This window comes from Colletes latitarsis, chromosome 6, assembly GCF_051014445.1.
Source record: "Colletes latitarsis isolate SP2378_abdomen chromosome 6, iyColLati1, whole genome shotgun sequence".
NCBI lineage: Eukaryota > Metazoa > Arthropoda > Insecta > Hymenoptera > Colletidae > Colletes > Colletes latitarsis.
The window spans coordinates 12,315,196-12,336,831 of record NC_135139.1 but is presented as its reverse complement, the minus strand read 5'-3'; the positions used below and the strand labels follow the sequence as shown (position 1 = coordinate 12,336,831).

At 37.0% G+C, this 21,636-nt stretch overlaps 1 protein-coding gene across 2 annotated transcripts in view; it reads right to left on the bottom strand.

Annotated features, from left to right (window-relative positions):
• Positions 1 to 21,636, bottom strand: part of Sm (heterogeneous nuclear ribonucleoprotein L) — a 282,230-nt gene that overhangs the window by 166,594 nt on the left and 94,000 nt on the right. For both annotated transcript variants that reach the window (XM_076766982.1, XM_076766983.1), the window contains exons 4-5: positions 9,140 to 9,225; positions 7,668 to 7,764 (exon numbers count right to left, since the gene is read on the bottom strand). In XM_076766982.1, coding sequence (XP_076623097.1) covers positions 7,668 to 7,764; positions 9,140 to 9,225 — 183 coding nt within the window. The remainder of the gene's footprint in view (positions 1 to 7,667; positions 7,765 to 9,139; positions 9,226 to 21,636) is intronic.

Genomic DNA, 21,636 nt, shown 5'->3' with positions numbered 1-21,636 from the left:
TTTCTCTAACGAAACGCAGGAAATCGATCGGTTCTAATCCAAAGAAAGTCATAAAACAAAAATTAACGAATACCTAAAAGAGGCCATCAAGGAAGGAGAATCAATATAATAAACTTTTCGAAGCATATTAATGTGGTAGATTGTATTCAATAAATTTGTAATTTATATAAATGTAAATAGTAACTGTGGTTGCTAATCCAAATTAAACCAAAATTAATTAAACCAAATATTAATACTGTGGAAAGTATATGTATTTTATATATTTAAAATTGATGTAATTTCTTGTTCGTCTGAATATATATTCGAGCTCAAATTTCGGTAATATAAAAAAGAAATAAAATTCATATTTTTTAAAACTACAATAAGCGTTTTGATATATGAAAAAACTACTGTTGAAACATTTTTTAAACTGCTGGTTGTGTTGAAAAGGGCTTCAGATAAAACTCGAATGATTTAGAGGGAGTCGTTATTCAATATAATTAATATTTTTGTATACGAACGTGTAATGACATTTGAAGGTCAAATTTGTTTTTTTTTTTCAAATGAAATCGTACAATTTTTCATACACCAATTCAACTAGTTATTCTCTACGACAAACTGTGAAGCTAGTTATGACGAAAAATCTTTACTGTAGGAGATATTTTAATTTGAATATTGCGGAGCACTGGGTACAACTGCAGCCATTTTTTTTAATATTTTATTGTAATTACACGCGACAGAGACAAGTCGGATTTACCCATAGTATTTTATGTATCGTCATGTTCGCTACAACCTTTTGCAATTCAGCTAAAATGTAACTCACGATCTAACAGTGTGCGTGTATAGTGCCAACAATATTCCGAATATTAATTCGGGTTAACGTGTATCTCGGGGGCCGAATATTTTTGTGAGTCACTATAGTAAAATATGCGGACGTCCGTCGCGAAGAAGCCCGTGTTTCGTGACGGGCGTTGCGTGGAGAGGCCGAAGGTATTCGCCAAAACGATAGTTCGACTAATGAAAATAGAGCGTAAGCCACGGCCCAAAGTTCAAAATTGGATTTCGAGGCGGAGCCTGCGTGTCCCCGTAATCCCACCCTTTACGCGTCTATTGCCAATGGAAAGATGTGCCAAATAAACGAGTTCGTGTGCGGTGCTCGTGCGTTCGCCTAACGCACACGAGGTACAGTGAATCATATGACGGATTGCGGGTACGTTCCGACGTCAGACGTCGAACAGTGGTCGGAAATACTGAAACGTTAGCCAAACTCCTAGTCCCGCTATTCCTAATTTATTTCTATATACAGTAAAACCATCCTGAACTCGCGTGATTTTCCACTGCACGTAACTCGCGTCGATTCGATGTTTAATTATAATTAAATTTATATAGAAAACTGGTTTCGTTTACTGTTTTTATTCTCAATTAAAAAAGAGACTTATTAATTATTAATTCGTTCGACTAGTACTAATTATTTTGTCCACCCTTCTTGGCTCTAAGAATTACAATTTTGTGACTGACAGTGTGAAAAATTTAATTGTCAACGTTTTAGTTTACGATAAAGATCTTCAGATTTCAAAATTTCATAACTAAAGTAACAAAACAAGCATGGAAATGAGTACTCTTATATGGAGAAAATGGATTTTGATAAAAGCTTTTAACTGTATCCACCCAATGAAAAGTTTTAACTAACTAGCAAATAAACAATTTTAAATTATATTACAAAGAAAAATTTAATTTAATTCAACTGTAATGTCTGTAATTTTTTTTTATTTAAGGGATTCATGAGAAGAAATTTGAGAAATGATAGACCAGCCCTAAACTGAGGTAATCGTCTTCATTTAACGTATTTGGTTGCAGAAAATAGTACAGAGCTTAATGATAAAACATCGGTACAGATGACAATTTGGTTTTAAAAAAATTAGTTCTCGGTGTATGTTGATAACTAAAAAGTGATCCAATTTCACCTACGTCCGACTTAATAGTTATTTAAAGTGGCGCGTAAAGCAAGTAATTGTAGGTAATTAGGTGTCACACGATCGCGTCTGTGCAAGCAACGCTCGGGACGCTTAATATTAATGAGATGATAAAAAATGAAACGTTGGAAGAATGGAAGACAGCTTTTTCATTCTCTTGCGTTGAAACGGCGAGCAAATGAAGTTGAACTCCGAAAAAAAGCAAAAATCGCCCGAGTAATAGGAAAATTACCACCTTTATGAAACTGGGAATGACTTTGGCGAAGCTAATTACATTTGCGTCTGTTTATTTCACGGTAAAAAGCTAGTAAGCGTTTTCTTTTATCAGACATATATTAAATGATTAAAAAAAAAATTATAAATAGTAGCAAATTACGGATCGTACCAAGATGTTGATTTGCTTGGTTAGTACGTTTTTGCAAGCAGTGAAAATATTAATATATATTTCCTGCAAACATTAAGAAAAACTTAAGAAAAAATTGAGGACAGCGTTAAAACGGTGCCTTCAAAACTTGTACGTGTTTCGAATATAACCATGCTTGAACTAACTTCGATCGATAGTTTGTGTCATTATCTTGATGGAATATCTAAACAGGTGATATATCAGGGGTGCACAACTTAAATGTTACCGCAGGCCAAATTAACTGTAGTTATTATCAAGGGAATCGTAGTTTTATAAACTTGATCCTTTCCAAGGAAAAATAAAATCGATATATTCTATTTCCCGAATAATGGAAACTATTTATTTTTCTAAAAATAATTTCAACCGACATCGTACCTTCCACTGTTTAAATTTAAACGATAGCAACAAACGTCCATTGACCAAAGTCATTAAATTACTGCATATTATACATACAAATTTAACTGTAATTTTAATTAAACAAGTACATTCATTTTTCTTGAAACAGGTTATAGTCGGAGCTAATATTTTTTTTGTATGCACATTGAAGAATAAATTACTTACAATGCAAAGAAGTTCTGTACACTACGAACAGACAAGTTCAATTTTCTTTTTTAAATACGGAAATACAACGAATATTTTTACTTTATGTTTCGAATTACGAATAAGATTCTCTACAGATAATTATGAAAATAAGTTGTGGTTATAGAAATATAAATTAACCTGAGTAACGATCCTATTTTACAACAAGATGTATAAACACACAGTTAATTGACTACGTTGTTTGTTAACGACCATTTTGGTTTGAAATGGAATGAAACAAAATAGAAACAGAAACCTTGGGCAATGTTTATCCAAGTGCGAAACGGAATACTACGATTGTGGATCCGGTGTAACAACACGAATCGCTCCGTTGTTAACGTAAATAGTTTCGTTGCTGCGTGCAATATTATTCCAAAGTTGGTGAGTATTTGGTGTCCCAGTTTAACCGCGCCAAAATTATCATTATATTCTACTTTGTTCGAATCAGGCCAAAAGCTACATTAAACCTTAATCGACCGCGCCTGGGCCCATCAGGAACCCCAACCTCATTATTTCGTTAATAACTCGTTTACTTAATTGAATTAATATTTGCCATTTTAGGAAAATATTTAAGTAAGGCCAGACACACACATTTCCTGCCTTGAATTTCGTTTTCTACGAGTCACACGTGTTTTAGAAAATATCTTCTTAATTTTCCTACTACACATTTTGACAAATCACGAGGTTGTTCGAGGATTAAATCACGCAACGAAATTTATTTAAATGATCAAAAAATATATGTTTCCTCACAAAAACATTCAATTTTTATCCCAACTATTATAGAGATATATTAAAATTTGTATATTCGCGTATTAATCAATGTTTCAGCTAAACGATAAATTAATAGTTTAATTTACGGGAGCTATTAAACATTCCCCATAAAAAATATCACGATCGAATCCTGTTAGATTTCCACGTTGAATTTTACGATTATTTTTATTGGACATTTTATGCGATGGAGGGTTAGAACTCATTATTCGAATAAATATGATTTCCTGAAATCTGTGTTAGCTATATAAAAAAATATTCTCGATTGGATAAGAAGATAATTGATGGTTATATTCGGCAAAGTGCACGTACCAACTCCTTGGCGTTGATTTAAAAGACGCGAGAAGCAACGAGCTGAAATGAGATCTAACTCGTTAGGCGAGAAAGACGAGCTTTCGCGTGGCTCGCCATACGAATCGCTTCTCTTTTCTTGTTTCAAACGACACGAAAGACCTCATTGCCCCAGACCTAACGTTAATGCACGTGATTTTCTTTTCATTCCCTCTAAGGCAAGCCGTCACTGTTTGCTCTGCGATCTTTTTCACGATAGAAGGTTGCACAGCAACGAGAGAGAAGCGTCCAGAAACAGTTGCAATCTCGCGTTGAATAATAACCGTGTCAATAGACGTGGAATTTTATTTTTAAAACGAGCCATTTTCACAATCGATACTGTTTGATGGTTCCGTGCGTAGGTCGTATTATTTTGAAAATGTGTTACGGTACGAGTGAAGTGTGTTACTGAAAACTGGCCAATTAAAAAGTCCGGAACAATAATTGGGAATCGCCAATTTTCTAAATGTCACGGACTGTCGGTCAACTATTACATTCTAACGTCATATTGTCGCGTACTATAATCATTATTTGTTTTTCAAATACAAGTTTTCTCGTTGAAATTAGTTTTGCGATGCATAAAAATTCTGGAAGTATTATGCCAATATTAAGTAAAATACCGTGGGTAATATGAGATTATAAAAATAATATTGCAGCGAAGTTCTTACATTAAGTATGGGTAAAATTCTTGTCTCGAGAAAAATGTCGAATAACGAGGGATACACTTTTTATCCGTGGCTTGTTAAACGAAAATAAAAATTCCAATAATAAAATGAAATATTTCACAAAGAATATCGAATAAACATGAATTAAATTTTATGCAACAGTAGACGAGAAAACTGACAAAATATTTACCACAGTAATTACTACAGTATTAATGGTAGAAAATTTACCAGAAAAAAATATTGAAAAAGAGTTGGTAAATAGACGTCACGAAGAGCATCAAAGGGAGTTAATTTTGCAACAGTTAAAAAGAAAAAGCTTGCTTCTTCGAAGAAATACATCGATGCTTTGGTTTTACAGAATAATATAAAAATGGGGAAAAATATTTTGTGTTAATTATAACGCTCGTGGTGTTGGTAAAGAAAAGGAAGCACAACGACTCGAAATGTAGTGTAAAAAGTACGAAGAATTGGCTACACACGTCTAACCATTTAAATTTTAGAATTCAATAGATTTTAATCCGCTAGAAAATGTCTCCTCCATTGTCGTTAATTAACTTGTGCCAAAGGATGCTGACCAAAGATATAGTATTAAGTATGTCAAAGCCTATTCGGGTCATTATTAAAACCAAATATTAAATTTACAAAGATCAATTTGCTGAAAATTTGTTGTGGTGCAAAACAGATTAGACAAAGAAATTTTGTATTAAATAAAATAATGATAGTAATACCAATTTAACATTTTTCATGGAAAACTAGGTCATTGTGCGTGATGCTACATATTTTGTTTGTTTACATTTTATGCTCAAACATTGAGTAAAATTTTATTTATGCTCAAATTCCATGTATATTTAATTACATTGCTTTCTTATCGATATAGAAATATATAAAGGGGTGATTACACCAAACTACACCAATGTAGTTATTAAATACACCGAAATGTATCAATTTTACTTGATTTTCTCTTACCAGAAAGCAACTAGGATATATGGATTTGCAATCATTTCGTGCCCAATAGGAATGAAAATCTATCATGCATAAGTAGCGACGTCGTTTCAAAGTTTACGTAAATCGATGGTCTGGCTGCTTATCGTGGCAAATATCAACTTCAGATTTTCCATGCAGACTCGTCTAATGGATGGCCAGCGCGCGAGCATCCATCAAGTTCGACAAGTTAAAAGTGATCGTGTCGGGAATCCTTGAAGTTGAAATTCTTTTCGTCGAAACGTGGAATTGCATTTTCTAAGAACTGTAGTTTCCTCTATTTACAAACGACTGAATTTTCTCGCGCAGAAAAGCATAATTTGGAGCAAAAGTCTTCCCAATTACGTCGTGACTGAATTTGTTTCATAAATTAGTTGGTTTAGTATCCTATATAAACATAAAACCACGGTTTCATGGCCGAAGAAAGTTACGAGCCCTTAAACAAGGAACGAAGGGTCCCAGAAATTACTTTATAGTCGATAAATATTTAACAAGCTTCCAAAAGCATACGTCTCGCGTCGAGAAGTCGTAAACAGTATGCAAGGATCTTGGCTAATTTAATCCTGAAGATTTTCCCACATTTTCATCTATTTCATATTTTTAGAAAAATAAGAAGGTCACAAGCGAATCGAGAACGTATCTTTCTGTCTTTTTCACGTGGAAGTTAGTACCATGACAAATTTAATCGTGTACGATAAAACGGCCATTATACAGTCACTTGATAAGTCGAAGTTGGAGGGAAAAACCGTTTTAAGTTACAGAAGTTTCGTCTTAACAAGGTTTGGACTTACGAGGGTTCAGCAAGAAAATTCCGATTTAAGGAGATATCTAAGAAAAAGATTAAAAACTCGATACTTTTATTATTGTTCTCGAGATTAAAGTCACTCCAACTACGGAAAGCTGGTTATCAGCAACGACTTAATAGCTTGGACTATCGATTTTCTAAATCGAATCGTGGAAGTCAAAATTATCGAAATGCCTCCACTTTGGGCACGTCCGATTTAACCCTTGATTGGTACGATACTTCACTGTGAAATTTATTGGTTAAGCTGTAATATTGGAAATACTATGAAAACTACATTCTCTTTAAAACACAAGCTGATCTGTAGAAAAATTAAACACAGTAAAATTTAACTAATAAAACGATACAGCTAAATATGTTGTAATATTGGAGATAAAATGAAAACTACATTCTCTTTAAAACACAAGTTTGTAGGAAAATAAAGTACAGTAAAATTTAACTAACAAAACGAAAATTTCTCTCAATTTTCACCCACGGTACCAATTAAGGGTTAAATTTTTCATCATTTAAGAGCCATGGATGAAACATCTTGTATAATATTCGAACAGCGTTTCTTACCCTGGCGGGTAATTCAGCCAGTCGCGGATATCACTTAGAATCCCCGTTTCCTTTTGCCCGGGAATGGTACAAAGAATATCAATGCAAAGATACGAGTGCAAATTTTACGAGTACGTGGCCACGCGGCTTGAACGCGTACCGCAAAAAGAATCCGTAGAAAAAAGCCACGGACAAAGCGTTGCCTCGCCCGAAAGGAACACATTCGCGGGCGTATTTTTTTGAATTTGCTAATTAGACGTCGGACGAAATATTGAGAAGAACGTCGTCGTCGGGCGCGAGTAATTGGAATATGTAACGAGCACGTAAAACGAACGAAATGAGCAAATTTCCTCGAGTTTTATGGTACCGTAAGTACAGACGCCGTGACGTAAGAGAAACGTGAATTTAGAGCGTTTCTATTATTTGCGGAAGCGTTCCTCCGTAGGATTCTTTCTCATGAATATTAACGTTGGAACTTAAAAAGCTTATTTTCTTTTTTTCTCTCTCTCTCTTTTTAACTTTCAACTCCAGATTCGTCCAGACCGCCCCGTATAATGAGCGGACCTTCGACTCGTTTCACGAGAGGTACTCTTTCGACAGAGGCAACGAGAGACGAAAATCGTGGAAGAGAATCAGTTTTATGTACTCACCTTCGCGAAGTCGATTTTCAGTGTGCAGCATCCGGAGTATATGTCTGCTCCGTGAAGTGTCTCCTTCGCTCTCGTTGCCGATTCCACCGAGTCGAACGTGCTTCCGGAGGATTCGGTTAAGAATATATAGACACTGTGTGCGGTTTCGCGAGCTCATCGACGAATAGAAACCTGTCGCGCGAAGGCAACCCGGTGCAAACGCTACTTAAAGAGGATTTCCATCGGTTTTGCGCGCACTGTTTACTCAAAATTCGAAATCAAGCTTCCTCTAGCTTCCGAAAACCGACTTTTCATTGTTTATTCAACGATACGTTCAACGATCTTCGTCGCCGAATTTCATTGATAATTTTTGCTTTAGAATGGCCCTAGAGCGTATAACGATTGTTATTTTTATTCATGTACATTCATCCGAGTGTCTTTTCTTTCGATTCGACCAATATGAACAGTTACTCGTATTCGTACATTATAATGGTGATTCGCTATAAGTGACAGGAAACTTGTTTTTCTTATGAATTCTTTCCGTTTATTTTTACCAAGCATTTGCTTATTACAACTGTGTTATTATTATTTACGAAGTAACATTTTTTAAATATTCTCTTTCTTATGAATTCTTCCCATTTATTTTTACTAAATGTTGTTTATTACAACTGTGTTATTTCTATTTACGAAGTAGTATTTTTTAATATTATTTCTTATGAATTCTTTCAGTTTATTTTTACCAAGTATTTGCTTATTACAACTGCGTTACTATTACTTACGAAGTAGCATTTTTTTAATATTGTCTTTCTTATGAGTTCTTTTCCTTTATTTTTATTAAAATTGTTTATTGCAACTGTGTTACTTTTATTTACAAAGTAGTTTTTTTCAAACATTAACAGGCAAATTAATCACAAAACCGATAGAGAGGTATAATATAAACAGAATAAAACAGAATTGTTGACAAGAGTTCTTTATAATTTATTCAAACTTATCTTAATCTCAATATACGAAAAAAATGGACTTACACCTGTTTCAAAATTTCAATTCATACGAAACAAGCTTTATAGTGTACGAATACGAGTGGAACTGTATTTTTAATTGCATCGTATCGTTGAAACTAGCACAGAAATTGCACAGTACCAGAGTACAATGCACGAAATGTTCAATAATTTCGAGTGGTTTCATGAAACTGGAGGGCAGGCGATTAAGTGGACTCCTCTCCAATATGAAGTATCCGATACTTAAGATAACCGACAACGAAAGATCCGGTAACCCAGTCTTGTCGGTTCCGAGTTCCGGTTATAAATCTTCATTGCATTGTAACGGTGGCGCGTGACCGACAAACTTCTGTACCGAGTCGTTTCGTAGAAGTGTGTCACGGTGGAGATCCTCTCGGGCTTTAAGACCATCTATCGTGCTTCGAAAAGCTCGTACTCGCGACCCATACGTAAAACGCGATCCACCGAGTGGACAAAGTGTATTGCAAAGGATATTCCACCATGGCTTGAACGCCGTTTTTCTTGAAGATAACGATACGCCGAACTTGCCCGCTGGGTGCACTGATCGTGTGCAATACTTCCTGCAACAGATAATATGATACGTATATTAGAAGAACTCAAAATTATTTTGAAACAAATTACTTTGAAGATCTCTTGAGATCTATTCTCAAATCACAGCGTGACAGAGTATACAGGGTGTTCGGACACCCCTGGGAAAAATTTTAATGGGAGATTCTAGAGGCCAAAATAAGACGAGAATTAAGGATACCACTTTGTTGATTGAGGTTTCGTTAAAAAGTTATTAAAAAATTTCAAATCATTCTGAAAAAATTATGTTTGGTTGCGGAGATCAATTACAATCTTTTTTGTGGAATACACATACCCCCGAAATTCTATTCACAATCGAGAAAAAAATTCGGGTATGTGCTGAAATTTTTCGGCGAAAAAAAAATTTTTCAAATCGTTCTAAATAAATTATATTTAGTTACAGGGATCAATTACAAGCATTTTTGGTGAATAGACATACCCCCGAAATCCTACGCACTTTCGAGAAAAAAATTCGAGTAAGTGTTGAAAGTTTTGGGTGAAAAAAAAGACTTTCGAAACATCTTGGAAAAATTATTTTTAGTTGCAGGGGTCAATTGTAAACATTTTTGGGCAACAGACATACCCCCGAAATTCTACTCAGTTTCGAGAAAAAAATTCCTTACCGAAAATCTAATTTCTGGCCAGAAATGTCTGCCCGAATTTTCATGCGAATCTTTAAAACGTCATAACTTTTGAACGGATTGGACGATTTTAATGTTTAAAAAAACAAACTACGCGTATTTTGATGGAAAATATGTACAAATCGCAAAAATATCCGAAAAGTTGGTCCTTGTCCCCGCAAAATGAGAAAAACCCCATAAAAATGGTCCAATTTTCAAACAGCTAACTCCTACAATAACATAACTCCTACAATTGTGAATATATTTCAATGAAACTTTTTTCTGAAGTAGAGCTCATGGGTACCTACAAAAAAGTATTAGACAACTTTTCTGTAGGGCGTCAAACAAAATTACTAAAAATCAAAAACGAATTTTTAAGAAAAATCGACAGGGGGTAGTGCCTCAATTTCTTGACGAAAAAAATAAAATTTCGAATCGTTCTAAAATAATTATTTCTAGGTTCTGGGGTCAAATACAACCATTTTTGGTGAATACACATACCCCCGAAATCCTGCGCATTTTCGAGAAAAAAATTCAGTATGGGCGGAACTTTAAATGTTAATAACTTCTTAACGAAGCCTCGATCAACAAATTGGTATCCTTGATTGTCGTCTTATTTTGTATACAGTAGTTTAATGGAGTAATTATTTTGTAGTATTTTTAATATTAATCACCTTATTAAGCTTTGTTTATTGCAAGCGTTTTAAAGACACGTAAATTTGAAACTCCGATTATTAAACACTATCATGGAAATGAGTGTGTTAAGTAAAAATTAATTTTCATTTGAATGAATGTTCTTTGAGAAATTTCTCAATGATATTATCAAAAACTATTCATTTTTATTATTATCAATATTTTTTGCAAATAATTTTAACATTTTCGATTTTTTCCAAGCACTTCAACAATTTGCAAGTTTTTCTAAATATACTCAACGATTGTAATTATAGTTAAAATATAACAAAACTTCGGAGTAAATTAATTTATTTATTTGCCTAATAATTCTATAATTTTTGTTATTACAATATTGTTAATTCGCAATACCGAAGGAAACTTACTGAAAATGATGCTGTATGCCACTTTAAAAACACGAATTAGCAAAGACAAAAGATGGAAAGAGCGAGTGCAATATTTCAGTAAATTTTAAATCTGAGTAAATTGCAAAAATGATGATTTATTTATCTTTCATAAATCGAATCATCCAATCTTTCAATCAGATCAAAATTTCAGATTCTTTTCGTCGCTATTACAGAGAGTTTGACGTATAAAAACTTATTGCTTCCGTTACGATATCACGATGTGTTATTTGTATCCACCCTCAGCCGTAATTTTATATTCGTTTCACGGTGTTTCAAACGTGCTACGCTTCCTCTACGAGTATCGAAAACTGATACCAAGAACCTGAAATATATTGACGTCTTTCGACGACACCGAGTACTTTGGTATCGAAATATTTGAATATTATCAGTAACGTCGGTATCCAATGCATCATCGTTCGCGAACGGCGGAACAGGAAAAATCGTTTTAGAAACTGAAATAAGCTAGCGCGGTATAACAAAGTAATGGACGCCCTCTCGTCGTATCTACACGTTGCACGTAAAAGCGCGGGCCGCGTGAAATATTTCTCGCGACTTATCAGGAATTCAAATCCGACGTTCCCGTACACATCTTATTCCGCGCGCGTGCAGAATAAGGCTCTAAAAAACTTTACGTCTAGGATCCGCGAGCGTGTTTTCCAAACGGTCGTATATCTCGGGCGAATTGGTCAGTAAATTTATAGTACCGTTTCTAGATTCGCGGAACTTGACTGTCGAAAAAGGCGTTAAAACGGGACTGCATCCGCGCGAACAAATATTCGGGAATTTATAACGGCGAAGAAGTTTATCCCGCGTAACAAGCGCAAGGTTCTGAAAATCTTTCGCGACATTCGAGGTCGAAGCCTCGATTTACGAAAGATTCGCTCGAGTTTGCGAAAGATTCGATTTCCACAGAGCCTTGAGCAGCGGGGAGGAGGATCGGGAGGAATGTAAACCCGAGCCGTAATTATGCATCTGCTCGCCTATCTAAATGTTTATGAATTTCAATACCTGTAACTCTTCTCGTTCATCAGAAGAGCAATAAACACGGATAACCGGTTATGCTCTCGCGCGTGTGCATCCTCGATGAGTGGCGAACGCTCGAGATCGAGCACACCGAACCAAATTAGTACGACGACGCAACCAAATTAACGTTTTCATTATGGCTGTGCCGTACATACGACTTTATATTTGGAATTATTTTATTTTACCTTTTTTTTTAATTTCCCGCTTACATAATTTTGTTAATTAATTTCCGTGGGACACGTTTTATATTTCTTTAACAGTAAACCTACTCGATATGTATTCCTGTTATTACCAGTCTTTAAAAAAACATGTTTCATAATACAGAATGCAGATAATAGTTTGATACTAACACGAAAATATAGTTTCCTTTATTTGGAAATAAATAATATATATTATATTCTTTGTCATTTGTTGCAAATTACAAGACTTCTCGATTCCACATTTTCCATATACAGTAATGATTCTTAAAATGAACACGTGATTCGTAAGTTGAACGCTTCTGTTCCTCCCAACATGGAGGATCCTCCTTAGAGCCCAGTGTGATGATATTGCTGGGTGAAAGATGAACAGGCCAAACCCGGAGCGATGTTCATTTTGCGAATCGCTACTATGTGTATTGTTATTTATACCGGAAACTAGTCAGAATTTGACAAAAAAATATAAATCGTCCAATCTATCAAATGATTACATATTTTTCTCCAGACAACAATCAGTGGGAAAAGAATATTGAAAAATGTATTGCACGTACATTATGACAAAAGTCCCGAAGTTAAATGATGCTGAAATAATGTTGAAATTTAAAAAATGATCGTTTGACCCCAATCGTGGTAGGTTTAGCGTGAACCGTGCACAAAATCGTTATCGGTGTAAAAATGTGAAAAGTTATTTCTCGACGATTTTCGGACGCGATGAACTAATGAAAGGTTCGAAGGAATCGGTGTTGGCTGGCATCGAGCGAACAAAGAACCGCCAATTGAAAACGTTCAAGCACCAGGTATACGTTTACCTGTAGCTACACACGCTGGCATACCCAAGTCTCCACGGTACAAGTGATGACGCAGCATGGCGCCTTGCCAAACCCACTTTTAAGCTGCAACTTCTTCCGCTGGGACGCTTTGCGTCCAGATGATAGGGAGCACAAGTCGGCTTACGAATCCTAACGTTTGCTTGGGGAAAAATATGGCCGTCCGCGAATCCTTTTAACCGGAAAAACTACTTTACTTTCGATCCAGTCGCGATACGAGCCGACAAACTTGAGCTCATAGCGTCATCAATTTCAAAGAGTAACGGTACATATCTCCGTCCTACTATATTTTCCTCTGTTTTGCAGAATCACACGCTCGAGGAAATACGGCGCGAATTTATTACCCCCGTTCTGTCGCTGACTCGCACGATTTTCTGCTCGTGCCTACGATCAGCCAAAAGCTAAATAGAAATACACAGAAAAGTTCTCGCTGAAAATCTCTTATCGCCTTCGTCGTTTCAACCCTTTGTTTCTTTAAACAAAATATATTTTTTTACTATAATACATTTACTATCAGTTTCTTCAGATTCGAACCTAAGGATGTCCAAGTTTAACACTAAAGCTACCACGACCGGTCGAATGACCGTTTTTTAAATTTTGTTTAGATTTTCTAACATATAATGTTATTTTAATGTCATTTAACTTTAGGACTTTTCTTATAGTATACGTACAATGAATTTTCCAATATTCACTTCTATTCTTATTGTTTATTTTCTGAGAAAAATATGTAATCTGTTATCTGATCGGTTGAATGATTTATATTTTTTTGTAAAAAAACTGGACAAAATTCAGTATCAAATTCTGGTTAGCTTCCGATGTAAATAGGGAATATATGTATAGCAAAGACGAAAGGAGAGAATCTTCAGTTTCCACTGTCTTGGAACAGTCCAATAATGCGTATTAAAAATAGTTAATCTTTAGACGCGTGCAGTTCCGAAACTACTAGTGTTTTATTTATAATTGAGCCACTGTTAGAAGCGGCAAATCCTCCCCTTTAAAGTGGCTTTTGGTTTTTGTCGATCCGACTTTCCGTTTTCGAGATATCGTAATTTATGTAAAAGGTAATTTTAAAAATTTCGCTGTCTCTCGCTTCCCCGTGTTAGAAAAGGCTATTAACGCGTATTAAAAATAGTTAAACTTTAAACGCGTGCAGTTCCGAAACCACTAGTGTTTTTTGCATAACTGAGCCACCGTTGGCAGCGGCAAACCTTCCTCTTTGAAATGGTTTTTGGTTTTTGTCGATCGGACTTTCCGTTTTCGAGATATCGTAATTTATGTAAAAGGGTATTTTTCTTAATTTGACTATCTCTGTCTCCGTCTGACGCGTCGCGCCGGACCTCTCTTTTTCGTACGTGACTCGTGACTCGTGACTGTCGTGACCTAGTTCCGGCGTAGTATTTCCAAGAATTTACTACGCACTGTTTACTATTGTTGCGCGCGCGAGTTCATTGATCTCGATGAATGCTTCGGACTCTTCTATCTCCGAAACTAGCCACCGCATCGACTTGAAACTAAAATCGCTATATCTCCGGAATTAATAAAGCTATCGACTCGCACAAACGCTCATTTTAAAGGGCATTTCATCCTCTACCTAATAACTATACCAGCTACTATAATTTTTACTATCTTCTATGTTTATTTTGACATTTACTTTGACATTCGACTTGAAACAAAAATTATCATATCTCCGGAACTAATTACGCTATCGACTCGTACAAACGCTCATTTTAAAGGGCATTTCATCCTCTACCTAATGACTATGCCAGCTACTATAATTTTTACTATCTTCTATGTTTATTTTGAAATTTACTTTGACACTACATACCCAAAGAAGTTTCAGCAATTTCTACTGATCGTATGACTAGTGTAGGATAAAAATGGATCATAAATTGTTTATTTAATTGGAAATCCATTTAAATTTGTATACAGGATGTTTGCATAATTACTATGCCATTTTTTCGTAAATAATTGTTTTCTCTGGTATTAACTACGGTATCAACTTGAAAGAAAATTTGTTTTCAAGAGCGTTTTATCTTCTATCCGATGAAAATGACTAATTTGCTAATAGTATTAAAGTACTAATGCACGTTTATAGTAAAAGTATTAAATATTTTTGTACTAGTTCTTAGAATTCAATGCTTTAAGAAAAAATATGGGACATAAAAGAGGATATCTTACAAATAAACTTCAAAATACAACTTTCTATGTACACAATGCAAAAATTAGGGGTACATTGCTTCGTAAAAGAGAAAAAGAAAGACTGGTCATGGTAGGAATGGATATACATGAATTGTCGGTAGGTTTAGTGTTACAATGGGGACTTCAGTAGAAGTAGAAACAGTTTAGTAACAGACAGACGCGCCAGCCAAATCGTCTGGCAATCTTTTAAAAAATGATTGGCAAAATTCTATTCTTTTTCCTTCGATTTATTTATCACGAATAAATCTGTCTATCAGCTCGTTTGCATAATTGACGCACATATACGTCACATTATAAATAATAGTGGCCGAGAACAAATCACTGGAATATTAAGTTTGCAATACTTCTGTAAATATTTGTACTTAAAAAAAAAAATATTGATAACAGAATATCTTCAATTTTTTTCGTACGATGCAAATGACTCAAAAACAAAAATTAATTTTTGTTCTACGAACTCTTCGTCCTCCTCTGCTTGCAAAGATATTTGCAAAGGCGTTATCGTTTATTTGCAAAGATATTCTTGCGCGGATGTAACGCAGCGCGCAGGCGACGTGTAATGCACGATTCATCGCACAGAAAATTGCCCCGCGAATACGCGGGCCAACGCAATGTTTGCTGCTCGAGAAGAACACATCCACGGTCCGGACTTAATTATCCGGCGTTTCCATCCGGATCGAAGAAAGCAAAGCTCCTTTGTGCAATCCGAAACTTGAATAGGAGATCTTTTGTTGCATCTCCGTACAGTGCGGTGTAAATTCAATACCACCGCGTCTTCCCTCCCTTTTTCTCGCCCGTCGCGCGTCTCTCGTCGATCTTAACAAAGGCACCCTATCGCTTAAACGATACGACGAGGAACCGGCCAGGAATCGCGATAAGAATGTAGGTGATCCCTCGACGTCTCTTTGTTCAACGGAAACGTATTCGCCCCGAAGACCGCCGGTATCTCGCGGACAGATACAATAATGGAATCTGCGTCGACGGAACTGCTTAATAAAATTTCGCGAGAGAGAAAACGGTCAGAAAAAAGTTGCTCGACAAGGGGCGGGCGACGCTCGAAGCGTTCTAATCAAAAAGATAGCCGGGCAGAATCAAAGACGGTGACGAGGAGCAAACATCAAAAGGACGGCGTCGGCTTTAATGAAGACTCGTTTGAATGGGAGGCAAATTTAAGGAATACGTACTTTCTTTTATTACTGGGGGCCCGGTGTAAAATCACGGTGAAGGGTAAAAATATCCTCCGAGACTCTGCTACATGGGCGCAATCTTGAAAATTACTGGGAACGACGTATAAAAAAAATGTCAAACAACTCTTCGCGTAGAGTCACAGTGTGCTGGAAGCAGCGTTGAATTTTTTTACTTGATTGGAAACGTCGATCACAGGTTTCTTAACTTGATTGGAATTATTAATGATGGATCTCTTGACTTGATTCAGTCGTCAATGTTTAGTATGGGACTCCAAAATTCATTTTAGTTGTCGATAGTATCAAATAATCTCGACAGTTGTCTCACATTACTTGATTGAAGTTGTCGATATTTAATCTTTTGACTCGATAAGTCAACAGTGTTGGGTCACTTACTACGGATGTCGACAATGCAGGACCCTTGCAACTCTGATAATATCAACGTAGTGTCCTCTTGAATCGAGTGCTGTCAGCCGTAGGATCTCATGTATCAGGTGTCATCAGCGTCAGATTGCTAACTTGCTTCTAATCGTCAGAATATTTATGTGGGAGTCTTTGCTTTTAATCATAAGTGCTTATTCAACAGTGTTAAATAATTGGTTACATGAACATTAGGTCCTCTTGAATCGAGTATAGCTACACTTTAGATGGATCAGTGCATCATCAGTATTGAATTTTTCAATTTTCTTTTCTTCAATGTTTTTGTCAGCATTTAGTACAAATAAACAGACTCAAATTTAAATATCGCAATATAATTTAAATGACGCAACTCTAGCGCCATCCATGTTGAATTCTTATGACTCGTTAGTATTGACTTTCCTTGGTCGGAGTTATCTTCCAACATACTCGTTAACGTATGACCTCCCGATCTGCTCGAAGTTATCACTGTTCCGTGACTCAATTAATGGCGATGATTGTCGGCAGGATTAACTCCAGTATCGTCTAAGGTTCATACTAGAGTGTTGTCATTAGACTCTGGCAACACAGATGTTACTAGTTTTACGTCCCCCAGTTTACAGATCCGTAAATCTCGAAACATCTAACTTGGTAGACAACCGAGTTTAATCCTACGATACTAATTGATTAGATCTTCCAGCTCAAGAGTAATAAACCCGACAACACGGAGATAACCAGTTAAATTACTCGTCTCAGCTATCGTTACAACTCGAACAATCGTTATCGTCTCAGATTCTAATCCAATTTGCTTTCAAAGCCCAGTGGCAACGCGATACTTCCAATCTAACATTTCACGGTACACTTAATTCTATAAACGGATCGAAACGATACAATACGGATGCCAGGGCACAGAATGTCATAGAATGAACTTACGATTATCGTGTCTAATATGAAATGTTAATGTACTCGGAGTCACGAACTAGAGTCTGACCTCACGACGAACGATGAAAGATTCACGAACGGAGATACCGGGGAAACATATTTATCCATTGTCCCCTCCACCCACCCCATCCCTCAAAAAACCTCATTTGGTGTTTATCCGGTTTATAAATCACGGGGCTGTTCTCCGATATTGATCGAGTTTTATAAATGGCTCGAGATTAGCCGCGTTCGAGTCGCCTGGCACGGGATGATGAATTAAATAAGACGACGGGCTTTCGCGGCGAGTCTCCGACGATTGATGCCCCCCGGCAAGCCTTTTCTATTATTAGGTACCCGTGTTCCCTGACTCCCTGTCTGTAATCTCGTCCCGATCCCATTCAACCACAGCTGGAAGCACGTGAAAAAGTGATGAAGCGTCACAATTACGACATCAATTTGCTCGGCACGGGCCGAGAAACCTTCCGAATAGGAAGACAGTGGGCCAGGAATACCTGGAAACGCGAGTATTTCCCTCGAGTACCATCCTACGATATTCAAGTGCACGCGGTAGCCACGGTATTCCGGCGTTGTTGCAACCTGGCTGAAGCCTCGAAGCCGGGCGATACGCGATGTAATAAACGTGGAGCTTGCATGCACCGAGTCGGCGAATTGAAAGGACAAATTGAAAGCCGACCAGACGCGGACAACCAACGTCCTACGCCTTTCTTTTATTCGATTAAAGCTCCAAGAGCTCGACGGCTCGAATGTTTATAGGTTTTTCTCCGCCTATTATGCGTTCGTTCGATACCGCGGAAATAAAAGAACGTACACTCGAACGGGGAGGGAGGACGAAGCGAACAACCACGCGCCTCCAAGACGAATTTCTCGGCTATTTTTATTCCTCGAGGGAAATTTCAGCGGAGGAAAACGTGGAAATTGCCATCGACGAATGGCTCGGAAACATCTGGTACCGTCTCGAGACTCGTGAACGGGGGAGGTATTGGAATATTATGGCTTAAAATGTTCATAATTAGCGGGGAACGCTCGCGCGCATCTGCGGTCCCGTCGAGACGGATGCTCGAAACCGGAAGGGAAAAGTTCCGTCGAAAGAAAACGAGCCAAGCGTCTGGAGTAACCGACGCCTTTGAGGGACACTCGATCTCTTTTTTTTCTCTCTCTCTCTCTCTCTCTCTCTCTCCATTGGATCCGCGTTTCCGTGGCTGACCTACCCCTAGCGCAACGGCTGTTCTCGCGTTTTTCCTTCGCTTCTTTCGCGGTATAAATATCAACGACGATCTCGAGACACCGCGGTGCTATTTTCTCGAGGGTTGCCGCAAAACGAACGCCAGAGGCGAAAGCAAACACTTTGGAAGAATTTCGACGCCGCTCGAGGGTAGAAATTGTTGCAGAAGATTCCTTTGGAAAATTCTAAAAAGTCCCCGACCACGTATAAACTGATATGTGAAATCAATGGAAATTCAGAAAATCGTGTTTAAAAATCTACTGGTAATAGGGGCGAATTACCTGTTAACCCCTTATGAACTTGTATTTTAAAATCAACACATGTTTACATTCGCGAGGTATTCGTAAAATAAATCTGTTCCTTTCTATGGCCATTCCTCTTACGAATAAATTTAAACAAAATTAAATAAATGAGAATCTATTAATGAATTTTTTAAACCAATATTCAGACGACACATGGTTACATTCCTGAGTTATTCGTAAAATAGATCTGTTCCTTTCTATGGCCATTCCTCTTACGAATAAATTTAAACAAAATTAAATATACATTTGGAATTAAATTGTACATCAAGGGGTTGCAATGTACAACATGTTTGCTTAGTTTACAAATCTATTAACGAATTGTTTGCACTATTATGCACAGGAGTAAAATTGTGGGTAAAAGCTAGTTTACGAGGGAAACATTTATGTTCGTTGGCGAATAAAATTTTCCCTCTGTTCAGCTACCCTGATTTTTATTTCAGACATAGCGTGCTCCTGCCTTTAAGAAACCTTTTGCAATGTCCGGTTTCAAGAATACTGAAGGGAAGTAATCGATAGAGGAGAGATCCTCGAGCTCGGTTCCTCATTTCTATTCCGCGCCACGCGGTGCTACGAGTTTGACCTACCTCACGTACCAGTCACCTTCGCCTTCCCTTCGTCTTCAGCCTCGCCGTGACTGATATAAACGCAACTGGTAGGTTAACTTCAGAGACCGAGAGAGAGAGAGAGAGCATCAAAGGACGCGTATATACGCGGACCCGCAGCTGTGAAAACGACGACACTGGATCCCTCGTAACTTCTATGAAGTCTTTAATCATCGAGTCCGTCATTCTCGGAGACCACGGATCTTTTTGGCTGTGTCAACGAGGAACCCTTAGCACGATTAAAAAGCAAACGGACTAAAACGAGTACAAGGCGCAAGAAAACGCGAGAACGCATCGGAAGTTACGTAACATTTATTTACACGCGACAAATTGTTCTTGATCCTCGGTGCAGTTGAGAATTGTCACGCGATTCCTCCGGGTATGCCAAACTTTTGACGAAAGTTTGCACAATTATTTATTAGACCAACCTCGGAATATTATTTAACGTATATTTTATTTTAAAAAATTAATTCTCAATGGTAGGTGTTAAAGAAAATAAGTTTGAATAGGATTCATGAATTCTAACGAAGTTATGTATCTAAGTACTACAATTTTAGAAAATTTTTTAAAAATTAGTTTAGAAATACGTTCAAAAATATCAGCAACCTTTCTTCGACCGAAATAAATCACACAGTATTAAACTCTAGTACTCTGTTTCTTTACTTCACGATACGTACAGTAGTGCCTTGATAATTGTCAAAATTCAGCCTCGATTTCTTCTGGTCGTCGATATCACGCAACAAGCAAAGCTCCCGTACAATTATCGAGGTTATTCCGTTCCGTGGGAACAGATGCTACATGTAGTTGCAAGCTGTAAAACACTGTTTATCGATTAGGATATGTCAAACACCGCCCAGGGTTACTGTAAGCACGACGATGTTTGATCGGATTATTGACTCTGTGCTCGTATCGGAGAGTAAGAAATACCAAGGAGGAATTATAGCACTCCGGGCAAAGTTTTCGAAGACTATGACGAAACCTCTGTCGACAGGGTATTTTTAACCAGATATTTTCTCACAGGGTTGCTCGTTTCAAACTTCTCCTCGATTTCCTTTCGTCAGAGCAAACTTTCGAAAAGACTTCGCCGCCCACCGAAAGCTGCAGCGATGGTCCCAGTGTCCTCTAATTCCTACAAAACTTTCGTAGTAAGATTACCTTGTGCACCGGAATTCAAAGGCGAGGCTCTGATATTATTTCCCGCGGAATCACAGAGACGGAACGAAACGCGGTCGTCGAGCGCGATAATCATCGAATAAACACACCGACGATTAAAACTTACGCGCAGATCGGCCCCGGGAGATTTCGAAAATGCAATGTGAATTTAATATACTTCGTTTCGCGAAAACGAATTCAAAGGGACACACGAAGGAAAGCAGGAAAGTAAAGTGAATTTATTTTATTATTTTTTAATAAAGAAAGAAATGAGATTCTGTGCAATTTGTTAGGTATAGTATCTCGCGGTTTGAATGCAAAAATTTTAGAATTGCTTTTCTCTATCTTGTTCACATTTTTTTATATTTATACGTTTATATTTATCTTGTTAATATAAAGTGATTATCATTTTATTATTTTCCCCCGGTTCTAAGTCAACTTTGGCTTTGAGAATATTTAAAAGTAAGGACTGATTTATCTAATTTAATATTTATAAAGAATCGAGGTATGCAGAACGTTTTTACTCGAGCTTCACGATAATTACAGATGAATCATAAAATCTACGGAACGCGAAGTCGGTTGGCACAGAAATTGCGCGGTCGTTGAATGGTTAACGTAGTTAGTATGAAAACGTGAAATAATGGGTAAAATTGCTTTCCACTCCG